Source organism: Mustela erminea, chromosome 1 (assembly GCF_009829155.1).
Source record: "Mustela erminea isolate mMusErm1 chromosome 1, mMusErm1.Pri, whole genome shotgun sequence".
Classification (NCBI taxonomy): domain Eukaryota; kingdom Metazoa; phylum Chordata; class Mammalia; order Carnivora; family Mustelidae; genus Mustela; species Mustela erminea.
This window is the reverse complement of record NC_045614.1, coordinates 90,529,832-90,542,650: the sequence shown is the minus strand read 5'-3', so window position 1 is coordinate 90,542,650 and position 12,819 is coordinate 90,529,832. Positions and strand designations below refer to the sequence as shown.

Here is a 12,819-nt window from a genome sequence, read left to right as displayed (position 1 = left end):
CTAAGAGACAGGGCCCCAGCAGGGCCGGGGGTCCTTAGCGTCCAAAGCCCACGGCCTGCGATACTGCCTTTCCAGCCCGGCGGCTAGAGGAAACACCGGGATCTTTTATTCCTGGGCTCACGGGCCTGACGGACCCTTTTCAGAGACGGACCCGTAGGTCTTGCGGCTGCCGGTACAGTAAATTTGGGATGGGACAAGGCCTTTCCGTTCCTAATTGCCCTAATTGTTCCTAATTGTGGTGACTAACAGGTGTTTGCCGTCTTGAAGACTGCGGCCTCCGACTGTGAGATAGAATATTTGTTAAATGCGAGAACGCGGAGGTTCTCTGGCACGGCCCAGTAGCGCCTAAGTCACCAGACCGTGGGGCAGTGGGATTGGCTGGAGCGGCTGGGTCATCTCCGCCCGGTCGCCTCCGGGCCTCGCCCCCTGGCCGTGGAGTAGGACTCTACCCCCGAGGGTTCTGAGCGCCCAGAACCTGTGGAATCTTGGTCTCTGCGGCCGGCAGCGACAGCCGCAGCCATGGAACCCGACGCTTCCCCCGAGCCCGACACGGCCGAAGTGTTGCCCCAGCACAAGTTCGACAGCGGGTCCCTAGAGGCGTATCTGAACCAGCACTTGCCAGGCTTTGGGGCCGAGCCCGAGGCTAAGCTGACCGTTACCCAGTACAGGTATCGACGCCGGTCTTCTCCAGCAGAAACCAATCTGTGCATTGGGCTTTCCTTTCTTTGGCCCTGGGTGGGGTCGCAATTTCCCTCATCCCGGCTTCTTTTCCTGCAATGACGCACTCTGCTGGTGGAATGTGCCGTCAGCGGTCCCCTGCATTTCATTTTGGGTATTTCCAGTTCGAGGACAATAATGGAACCACCACAACATTCACGATTCCAACTATGAGAAGGAATCTTTCTTAAAGGATGCAGTTATGGGGCGCCTGGGTGGCTCAGTGGGTTAAGCCTCTGCCTTCGGCTCAGGTCATGATCTCAGGGTCCTGAGATTGAGCCCCGCATCGCATTGGGCTCTCTGCTCAGTGGGGAGCCTGCTTCCCCCTCTCTCTCTGCCTGCCTCTCCGCCTACTTGTGATCTCTGTCTGTCAAATAAATAAATAAAATCTTAAAAAAAAAAAAGGATGCAATTATGTACTTGGAGGATCCACTTGAGGCAATTAAGATTGGAAACTCTGTGGACTATGAAGAGGTCTTCTTTCAACTTTTGTTCAATAACCATTCGATTTTTTTTTTTCCACTGAGAAGCAGATGTAATTCCGTTTAATTGGCCCTATTCTCAGAGGTTGAGTTAATGGCAATAGCTGGGAGAATCTGAATTCTAATCCTAGGTCTTCCACTTAGTAAATCACACCACCACTTTGGGCTTTAGTTCTTTTTGAAGTGAGGGAATGGAACTGAATGACGATCCTGAGAGGACTGTTGCTCACTATGAATCTAGCTCTAGTCTGTTTTATAATAGAAAACAAATTTTAAAGAACTTATTCAAAAAATAGTGTTTTGCTGAATACAGCTATAGAAGCAATCTTGGCTTTCAAGAAATTCTGTCTGTCATTCAATGACTGGGAACTTAAATGTTGCATAAACTCCCTGAGAACTAGTTTCCTAATCTGTAATAAGAACTTGCTCCTTTTGATAATTAATGATGCAGTAATAGGTGAAAGATCTTAAACATTGTTTACAACACAAGGCTTTTAGGTTAGAAACTTAAGCTGTTTTTAATTCTACTTCCTTCAACTTCCACTATCTATTGGGGCAAGGTGCCTTTTTTTTTTTTTTAAGATTTTATTTATTTATCAGAGAGAGAGAGGGGGAGAGAGCGAGCACAGGCAGACAGAATGGCAGGTGGTGCCTTTTAATTCTATACCACAAAACTCTCTGATCAATCTCCTTTACCCCTGTTTTTATTTTCACATAAACCAGTAGTCAAGGAATACAAATGTTGGTGATAAATGCCACTGGCCTATAGTACTTTTACAATGTTTCTTTCTCCAGCTACATTTAGCTATGTGAGTGCAGGTAAAAAGTTGGATTTAAACCAGACTGGAGGAAGCCCCGCAAATAAGAAGAGTGGGCAAGTGTATTAAAGATGCATTCAAGAGGGTAGTTACATAATTGGCCATCAAAATTAAGCGAGTTTGGAAAGGATGTGGTGGGGGAAAGAGAGGCTAAAGGATGATAAACAATAATATGATCAGTGGATGGTAGATCCCTGGACTGAAGGATTGTTGGAATCCATGTACCAGTGGGAGTGGGTGGAAAGATAGATTATGCTTAACAAGGAGGGTTATGTAGTGCTTGGGTTGTTAATATTTAATATGAGTCCTCCAGAGTGAGTGACTGAAGTACTATAGTGGAAACTATCACTGGAGTAGAAGAATTCAAGGGACTGACAGACCTGCGTGTTAGAACAAACATCTGAGTGGATTTTGAAACTATGAGAATAGGAATAGTGTAAATAAGAGCAGTAGGTCAATAGGCAATGAGGGAGAGTGAATACAACACAGAGAATAGTTGACTGCAACAGGAAAGGGTGGAATGGGGTAGTCTCATAACTTGAGATTCAAAGCTGGATGCAGGTTTCAGGCAGGAGGGAAGAATGGGGTAGTCTCATAACTTGAGATTCAAAGCTGGGTGCAGGTTTCAGGCAGGAGGGAAGGCCAAGAGTTCACAAGTGGCAATGAGTATCAGGAGGAACATAGACTCCATCTCCAGGCCCACTAGATGAGTGATGGGGGGTGGGGGAGGAATCTACCATTTTAGAGGCCTACAAGGGAAACATGGTCCTCCGGGAACATTCAAGTTTTAGTTAGAGCAAGGAGATGAAGGGTCCATTCAGAGAAGAGTGAAGATGTATGTGATTATGCTGAAAGACATTAAGTTCCAGGGGACAAAGGAAAGCCATCTCCAGCTCTTTATGTTCATGTAATCTCAGTGATCTGATTCTTCACCAGCCATTTGATGATTTCATTGAACCTGCCAAGAATCTTGTCTGGCATCATCTTTATTTCTGCTTTGACGGGTCTCATCTTCCACCATGGCCTTACTATTGAATACATAGGATCAGAGCATTTTTGTAGGGGATATTTTGCCTCTCTACTTCTCATTTCTAGCTTTATACTTTTAAGCCTCTTGGACCATATACCCAATATTTTCCATGCTCAAATACCATGACATTGCTCTTTCAATCTCTTTTCTTGATCTCTTATCTAGCGCAAATATATCTGAGATGCTGTTATCAGTATCAAAAGTTACTTCAACTTGTACAAATCTAAAGAGTACAGGAGGGATGTCTGTGAGTTCAAACTGGCCAAACTGGTTGTGATCTTTCATCTTTGCTCAGTTTCATAGCGTACATAGCAAAGGTCTAAGTTCATTTGGAATGAACTGTTTATTGCAGTTAACCAGAATAGTCATGACTTCACCAATGTTTTCAGTGCAAGTGGTGATTTCAGTATTACTAGGAAAAGGGATAAAACCAAAGAGCAGTGAATCCTGAATATTTTCAGTTTTATCTCGACTAGGGACAAGATGGCTGCCTACCTAGCTGCGAACATAAGTAACGCCCTTATCAGGATTGAAGCTTTTTTCCAATTTCTTGCTGTTGAAAAGGAGAATCCTGTAGGAATTTCTAAGTTTCTGAAATTTGGAGATGCAGCTAAAACCACCCACCAGGATGACCTCACGGGTCTGAGATGTCTCTAGTAAGATGTGAAGAAAGGGTTAAAAAAACCTTTTCTATGGACAAATCAAGTTAACTTTCTAGCTCAGTTACTCTGATAACTTGGTAAAGGTGGCATGTCAACTGTGTTTCCAGGCAACATTACTTCTGGTCGAAATAATATCTAATTGATAGACTGTATCTGAACTGGAGGGCCTGGAAATAAACTGTAAGTATCTGGTGGGATACTTTAAGCTTCCCTAAGTGTAGCAAGTTCCTGCTCATGTCCGTTGTTAGGATGCTGGGAGCCGTGTCCAGAGGATTGTTACTAGAGGCAGCGGCTCCTTCTAAACCAGGTTGACAGCCATCCTCCCCTATGTGGCCTCATTTCTTAGAACCTGAGCTGTCAATCAAAGGTGCCACCTCTTTGGTTATAGATCAACCTATTTCTTTAAGCACGACCTATCTTGTCTGAGTCCTAAACAATAGTGATAGCTATTGGCTTATTGATGATTCTTACAGTATTGATACCATCTGTGGTTTCTAGACTATATGGTGGCCTGATGCTTACAGTGGTTAAATGTAGCCATTACTATGTGTACACAGTGTTGGTGATAATCTTCCCAAGATGGGCTTCTGCATTTTGGGGGGGTCTTTTGTAGAAACATCATAGATATGTATATAGGGGAAAAGCTTTCAGTTTGGTGAGGTTTTTTTTTTTTTTTTCCCAAGAGAAATACGTATTTTTTAAATTTATTTTTCTATTTAAGTATGGCAACATTGGGATTTTTTTTTAAGTTAAGATTTATCTTACATAAAATTTAAAATTTGAATTATTTTAAAGTGTACAGTTTAGGGGTGCCTGGGTTGCTCAGTTGGTTAAGTGTCTGCCTTTGTCTCTGGTCATGATCCTGGGGCCCTAAGATCAAGCCCCATGGTGGGCTTTCTGCTCAACCTGCTTCTCCCTCTCCTGCTGCTCCCTCAGCCTGCTGCTCCACCTGCTTGTGTGTGCTCTCTCTCAAATGAATAAGTAAAAATCTTTAATAAATAAAAATTTTAAAAAGGTTGCAGTTTAGTGGGTTTTCATATATTCACAATGTTGTGCAACCAGCACCACTATCTAGTGCCAGAACTTTTCTGTCACCCCCCAAAAAACCCTTACTTCCCAATTTTCCCCTCCTCCCATCCCTTAGCAGCCATTAATCTACTTTCTGTCGCTATGGATTTACATTACTCTGAACATTTCATAGAAGTGGAATTATATAATATGTGGCTTTTGTGGCTGGCCTTTTTCACTTAGCATCAGGTTTTCAAAGTCCATCCACATTACAGCACATATCAGGTATTGATTCTTTTCATTATTTAGTTAAATCCTCCTTCTCATGCTGTTGGAGTCTTCAAAAGCTGGGTAATTCTAAACTGGCCATATTGGAAATGAAGGCGTAAGTTGAATAGTTTTGGTATCTGGAGTTTATTTTTAGTTCATGTGAGAATTTCTGCTCACCTGGCAGGGAACGCCGGTGCCCTGGTATGTGTGAGTTACCTGGAGCACTGTTGTACTTCCCTGGCCCAGGTGTCCACCCTGAGGCCTCGCTTGCCACAGTTCCCATTGTGGAGAGCTACACCTGTGTACAACCTTGGTAAAGCATCTGCAGATGAGGGGACATGAACCCTATCCCACCATTCTTTAATTAATTTTAATTAATTTTCTTTCCTAGCCTTTCTTTACTTAGATCTCAGCATTATTCTAGGGATACTTATAAAATTCATGATTTGCAGGCAGGGAGTGAGGTCTTCTCTTCTACCTGTGTGGGTTACAGATTGTCCACCTGCCACTGTGCTGCCATCTGCTTTATATCATCCAAAAGCTAATGTTTTGAGCACTGGTAGCACCCCTCTTGGTTTCCCAGCACTGAAATTGATTTATTTTTATTTTGTGTTTGTTTTGACATTTTGGTAGGATTGGGGGAAGAAGGAATATATATTTAAAAAAAAAAAAAAGGAAAATATCTTTGTAAATGATGTTTACTCTTATCTAGATCAGGACAATCCAATCCAACCTTTTATCTCCGGAAGGGCTTTCGAGCATATGTACTCAGAAAAAAACCACCTGGTTCACTTCTTCCTAAAGCACATAAGGTATGGTATACAAGTACAATAATTCTTTGTTGACAAATAAGTGCTTATTATGTATAGAAAAATAATTTAAATTGCTTTTAAAATTCATCTCATGACTATTAAATAATAGATAATTTATTTTATTTCTTAGATAAAAATTTCACTTGAGTTGTATCCCTTGTTATTTTTAAAAAGGACTTGAGGTTGAAATCTGAGGCTGTTTTTAGGTCATTAATCTTGAGCAATACCCAGTCTTCTTGTGGATTTGATTCCTTCCTCACAATTGGCTAGATATGCAGTCATCTAGTGAATATTTTCAGTGCTGCTCATTTGACATGTTCTTTGGTTACATATTTTAATTATGTTTTAAAAATTATATCTTATAACAATATCTACTCACTGAAGTATCTTAATATATTTGCTCTGACAATTCACTGATCTTTTGCCAAAAAAATTTTTTGAATATCATTTTATAGTATTCTCTAAATATTAGGCTTCATGATAATTTAAAAAGATTTGTTAAAAATTTAATCTGTTTTCAGAAACTAGCTATTATCTGTAGAATTTTATAGTTGAAAACAGGTGAGCACAGAAATCCAAGTCCTAGGAATGCCTGGGTGGCTCACTGGGTTAAGCCTCTGCCTTTGGCTCAGGTCATGATCTCAGGATCCTGGGATTAAGCCCCACATTGGACTCTGCTCAGCGGGGAGCATGCTTTCCCCTCTGTCTCTCTCAGCCTGACTCTCTGCCTACTTGTGATCTCTATCTGAAGTAAATAAAGAAAAGAAAGAAAAGAAAATTCCTAGAGAACATTAAAAGCACTGTGCATATATAGGTTATTATTGTAACCATGTGTAATAGGTATTTCCTAGGCCCAGCTGACTGGGTTAGGAGCATTGGAGGATAGGCTAAAGATTACATTAATGGAAAAATGCATATTCTGGCTTTCTTGGTTCCGTATCCAAGAAATTTGAAGTAACTTGGATGCTTAAGATTATAAAAAAGTTGGGTAACTTTTATTAAGTCTCAACTTGGTAAGGCTGAAGGAAAATCCCTACCTATGCCCAGAAATTTATGCCCCCATAAACAGCTCTCTTTGTCTTTCTTCTTGATAACATTCTACCAGAAGACAGAGAATAACGTAATGCTTTCAGCCCAAAGATCTGACTTAGTTGGCTTCAACTCCCTTTGTTTTTTTCTAAGTCTGCGCTGAAAAAAACAATATTCTCACACTGCCATCCACTTTATGACTCCCTAACCTTTTTGTCTTTATACCCAGCACCAGGGTGATTACAAATATTTCTTTCATAACCTTTGGTTCCACTGACTTCTCTCACCTTGGTCACAGATTAGTCATGGCCTTCCTCTAGTTAATCTTTATTAACTGCTGCTTTATCCCTGCTGTCAAAGTCAGCTTCATGGTTTCTCCTCCTTAGAAGTGATTAGTTACCACGACGCCTGGGTGGTGCGCAGTCAGTTGAGCATTGGACTCATGGTTTCAGCTCAGGTTGTGAGTTCAAGCTCAGAGATGAGTCCCATGTCAGATTCTGCCCTCTGAGCTTAGCAAGGAGTCTGCTTAAGAATCTCCCTCTCCCCCCGCCTATCTAAAATAAATAAATTAAAAAAAAAAAAGAAAGAAAGAAAGGAGGGTGTTAGTCTGGAACAGATGAGTTAGCATCACAGCTCTGCTATGAGCTGTGTCCTCAGGCCCTGAATGATAGGCCCATATATCTCTCCTGGTTGAGGAGGCCCTTCTATCTTATTTGGGTTCCTGCTTCAGTACTAGTTTGCATCCCATTGCCTCCTTTCCCCCGGTTATCCTGAGTTCCATGGTAGCCTTGGGTACCAGGAAGGATTCTCCTCCCACTGCTTTAAAAACAAGTACCTTTCTTGATCTTCAGGAGCTAGCGGTTTTTCCCTTCTACCAGCACTCACTGCCCTCCCATAGCACCCTATAGCTGACTGTGCCAGAGCATCACAATAGAGACTTGCTGAGTCCCCTTGGAAGATGCAAGAAAGAAAGGGAGAGAAAGAGTGAGCAAGAGTAAGCCAATGAGCAAGTAGGGAACTGCTGAAAATGAAGGATTATTTTTATGATACTCTGTGAAATACTGTGATCAGGAACTGTCGCCTTCATATTAACAGAGCCAAGATTAAGCCCCATGCATGTTTCTGTCCTTTAACCTAATTATCAGGGTTTTTTTAACATGCTGGCCTCATTTATAATTGTAATAATTGCACTAAGACTACTTTTAAGGAAATCTTTATTCTCTAGGTCATTTGTTGATACTGTTTAAAACTTGATTTCTAGCCTTAATGTAAGCTTGCGAATAGTTATTATACATCTGTGTTTCTGGGGCATGTGGCCAGCTCAGTTGGAAGAACACACAACTATTGATCTTGGGGTCATGAGTTTGAGCCTCATGGTGGGTATAGAGATTACTAAAAAATAACTAAATTTTTAAAAAACTTAATTTCTGTTTCTGATTTTTAATAACCCATCATCCTGTTTAGATTGATAGAGAATTTAAAGTCCAGAAAGCTTTGTTTTCAGTTGGATTCCCCGTTCCGAAGCCTTTATTATACTGCAGTGATCCTTCTGTCATTGGAACAGAATTTTATGTGATGGACCATGTGCAGGTAAATTAACACTTAATCTTACATTATTTTTACTTTTTTTTTTGATTATGAAATTAGATGTTAATAAATTATAGTTTATTAATTAACATTTAGGTAATTAGTAGTAAGGGCCTAAACGTTTGTTTTGATTTAAACACAGGCAATGTGGGTGGGGTGAAATAGACCAGGAACAAATTTAGTTGCTAGAGTGTGTTAACTTATTCTTTAATTTTCCTCTAGATGGCAATAAAGAGCTATATGTAATGGCAATAACCAAACTCTCCAGATGGTTGGAGGGAAGAAAAGGACAAATAGGAAATCAATCCACTACGAACAATAAATGCAAAGTGTTTAAAAAATTTTTTCTTTGCAAAATGTAACTTGAGAATAGTTTTTGTCCTTTAAGTTCAACTTGGAATGTCCTTGTACTTTTCCTTTGGCAGATATATTCTACTGAACATGTTTCCCAAAGGAATGCTTTTCTAGCATATTCTACAAATAATTGCTTTAGGTTGCAAACTGTTATCCTGATTTTTTTTCATAGGCAATGCGGAATTATGACACAGCAAATAATTGGTAGGAAAAAATTTATTTTGTCTTAAATTATTTGTTGTAATGGTTTCCATAGGGTCGAATCTTTCGTGATTTTACAATTCCTGGAGTTAGCCCAGCAGAACGCTCAGCCATATATGTGGCCATGATAGAAACCTTGGCTCACTTACATTCCTTAAATGTACAGTCATTGCAGCTGGAAGGATATGGTAGAGGTGCTGGATACTGCAAAAGACAGGTAATACATCCATATAAAGTGCTCCTTTTAGGGGCACCTGAGTGGCTCAGATGGCATCTGCTTTTGGCTCAGGTCATGACCCCAGGGTCCTGGGATCCAGTCCCACATGGGGCTCCCTGCTCAGCGCTCTGCTCTCCCTCTGCCTGCTGCTCCCCCTGCTTGTGCTCTTCACTCTCTCTCTCTCTCAAATAAATAAATAAAATATATAAATGTTTATTAAAAAAAGAGCTCCTTCTGTCAAGTTCTTGGAAACAATATTTATTATTAGTCAAAATAAAAACCTATTTTATACTTTCTTGAAACTTGGATGTAACTTCAGCCTTTATATTGGCTTATTGTTAGCAAAAAATAATTTTATATTTTTAGATCACCTTTTTTTCAGCCTAAGCCTCTATAACTAACAAATTTGTACATGAATGCAAATTTGAAGCTTTTCAGCCTCTTCATTTAATTTATCAATATATTTTCCATACAGTTTCCCTTTTAAGTTAAGATATCTATTAAGCACAACCATGTGTTTAATACTTGCTGAGTACCATGTTAAATGTCAAGAAAACAGAAATAAGTTCTTCCCCTAAAGGAACTTTCGGTCATATTTTGAGAGACCTGTACATGAATCTCATTTACATGAAACTTGAAAATAGAATAAAGGAGTATATGATCTAGTAGTAAGTGATTTGGTGCTGATGATAAGAGCTGTTCCATTCAGAGGGTAGATGTCAGTGCATCTTTTCTTAGGTGGAGAAAGCTTTGTGGGAGAGATATCTCTTGCATTTTGTGTATAAGGAGATAGAAAATCTAGAGTGATAGGGGAAAGATGGTGAACATTTAAAACCAAAGGGACAGCTAGACCAGATATGTATAGGACTATTTCCCATTTTTTTATATATGTCTCTTCTGACTGAAGAGAGCCGGAAACCAAGATTTATAGAGTACTCACTGTATGCCAGGTCCCATGGTAGGTGAGTTACTGATCTACTCTTTTTAAATCTTTGTAGCAACCCTAAGACACAAGTATTATAACCCCCATTTTGTAGATGAGGAATCTGAGGCTAATAGATATCAAATAATATATGAATAAGTGGCTTAGACATAATTTATGTCCATGTCTATATGATTCCAGAGATGAAGGTCTTTACTGCACTAAGTTGAATAGAGAATCCTTGGGGAATGTGGAGAGAACTCTTAAGCTGATAAATAATATGGTCTCAGTTGATGGCAGATTTTGAGAATAGTTTGATTTGTTTCCATGTAATTCTAAGAATAATGAAAAGTCTTCACATTCCTTATCCCCAAAATACATTTAGAAGATTCTGTGGGTAATAAGAAAAGGTATTAAAATGAAAAGCAAAAACCTCTATTCTTCTAGCCCCCATATTTCCTTTTTCAGTGATTACTTGTTTCTTGTGACCTTTCCAGAAATCTCCTATGCCTATTTATTTGTGTGTATGTGTTTGTGTGCATTCTTTTTTTCTTCCACAAAATAATTGCAGAATAAAGACTAGAACCCACTTTTTTTGATTCCTATGCCAGTATTTTTTTTCCTGATAAAAATCTAGATTGGTAAAATGAACTAGACAGAAGAAAGATTTAGATGTTCTGGGCTCATGTGAATGTCACTTATAGGCATCTGTCTTGAGCATTTAAGAATAAGACCAAATTTGACAAAATCAAATTTTATTTTAATTTTAGAATTGCTGGATCTTCTACTTTCAGCTCTTTAATTTTTCTTATTTGTATATCTTTAGGTATCAACCTGGACAGAGCAATATCGAGCTGCAGCTCATCAGGACATCCCTGCCATGAACCAACTATCTGATTGGCTAATGAAAAACTTGCCAGATAATGACAATGAAGAAAATTTGATTCATGGAGATTATAAACTAGATAACATAGTTTTTCACCCTACAGAGGTATTGTAAGCCATATTTATAATAAACTAAATAGGTCTTAGCACTTCTGATTTAGGGCACAAGTACTAGGTCGATGTTCCCCTCAGAGCTCTGAAGGAGCCCAAACCAACCTCATGGTTCTCTTACCTTCGGGACTCTTCACCACTCAAAATTTTTAGGAAGAGTCCTGCAGATTTTTGGGCATAGGTAGCTGCCCACCTTTAAGGCCAAGTCTAACCCTCAGGATATCTGATTTACTACTTAAACAGGATTTGGTAATTTACATGTATGTCACTGATTTCTTCAGAGAAGTCTTTCATCTACAAAAAATACTTATCTAGGTTCTTGCTCTTTTGTTTGATTTTCATTCCTTTCCTTATCTCATGAAGAATTTTTAATTTGGTTAATTAATTGTAAGCTCAGAGGGGTGCCTGGGTGTCTTAGTTGGTTAAGCGTCTGCCTTCGGCTCAGATCCTGATCCCAGCCAGGGTCCTAGGATCGAGCCCCACATCAGGCTTCCTGCTCAGCGGGGAGCCTGCATCTCCCTCTCTGCTGCTCCCCCTGCTTGTGTTCCTCTGTCAAATAAATAAGTAAAATCATTAAATATACATGTATATGTATAAGCTCAGAGATGACAGAATTCCAAAAATCTCTTCTGAAGTTTTGAAAGAATTATGAGATTAATGTGACCTTACTCTGTGTAAATGTACACAGTGTAGTTTTTATAAAGGGTACAAACAATTCAAAACTGTAACCCTCCTTCACAGAACACAGACAGTGAGACCTGGGATTGGAGGAGTATGATGGGTTGCCATTGGACAAGATGCTTGGCCCTTAGAATTATGAGATTAATGTGAAAGATTTATAGTTCCTTGAATCCTACTCCTTAAAAGAGGTTTTTCTGGGTTCATTAATTTTCTCAGAATGCTAAGACGTTTTAGGGCAGGAAGAGCTGCTCTGAATTCATGTGCTGAGCTGGGTTTCATGTTCTTTCCCTATAGGAAGAGGACAGGAGAAAAATAGCATTATAAATTACATTGCTGCCATAATTCAAAGTAGTTTTATATCAAATCAAAGTTCAAACATAACATAAAGACAGGAACACATTCACCAGCAAGACAGAAAACTTTTTATAAGGAAGTCAATTTGGGTATTAAAATTATGTATATGTAATTATATATGTATGTGGGTAAACTTTTGTTAATGGTACTGATGAATTCTGAAATAACTTTGTTAAATATGGATTAGGAAGATTAAAGAATGCTAACTAATAAACTGGAAAAATTTTAAAAGCTTATAGTTTAAAACCTAGCAGGATCAGGCCTATATTTGATCTGCATCATTTGAGTCATTAATATTTAGGAGCCTCCCTTTAAGTAAGTAAGAGTTTTCTATGTGTTCTATGTACTTTTCTACTTGTTGATTAAACAAGAAAGGAAAAATTCAGACCTAGATCTCTTGAATTTTGTGTCATCAGGCAAAATGTTTAAATTTAAGATTAGTCATAATATGCTGAAAGTAATTAGAAAACCATTTCTTAGGGTGTCTGGGTGGCTCAGTGGGTTAAGCTTCTGCCTTCGGCTCAGGTCATGGTCCCAGGGTCCTGGGATCAAGCCCTGCATTGGGCTCCCTGCTCAGCAGGGAGCCTGCTTCCTCCTCTCTCTCTCTCTCTCTCTCTCTCTGCCTGCCTCTCTGCCTACTTGTGATCTCTGTCAAATAAATAAATAAATAACCTTAAAA

General features: G+C 39.4%; 1 protein-coding gene across 1 annotated transcript in view; it reads left to right on the top strand.

Moving 5' to 3' along the window:
* Nucleotides 1–153: 153 nt before the first annotated feature.
* Nucleotides 154–12,819, top strand: part of ACAD11 (acyl-CoA dehydrogenase family member 11) — a 92,076-nt gene continuing 79,410 nt past the window's right edge. The window contains exons 1-5 of the mRNA XM_032333236.1: nt 154–668; nt 5,700–5,799; nt 8,293–8,418; nt 9,026–9,187; nt 10,936–11,100. Coding sequence (XP_032189127.1) covers nt 520–668; nt 5,700–5,799; nt 8,293–8,418; nt 9,026–9,187; nt 10,936–11,100 — 702 coding nt within the window. The 5' untranslated portion in view covers nt 154–519. The remainder of the gene's footprint in view (nt 669–5,699; nt 5,800–8,292; nt 8,419–9,025; nt 9,188–10,935; nt 11,101–12,819) is intronic.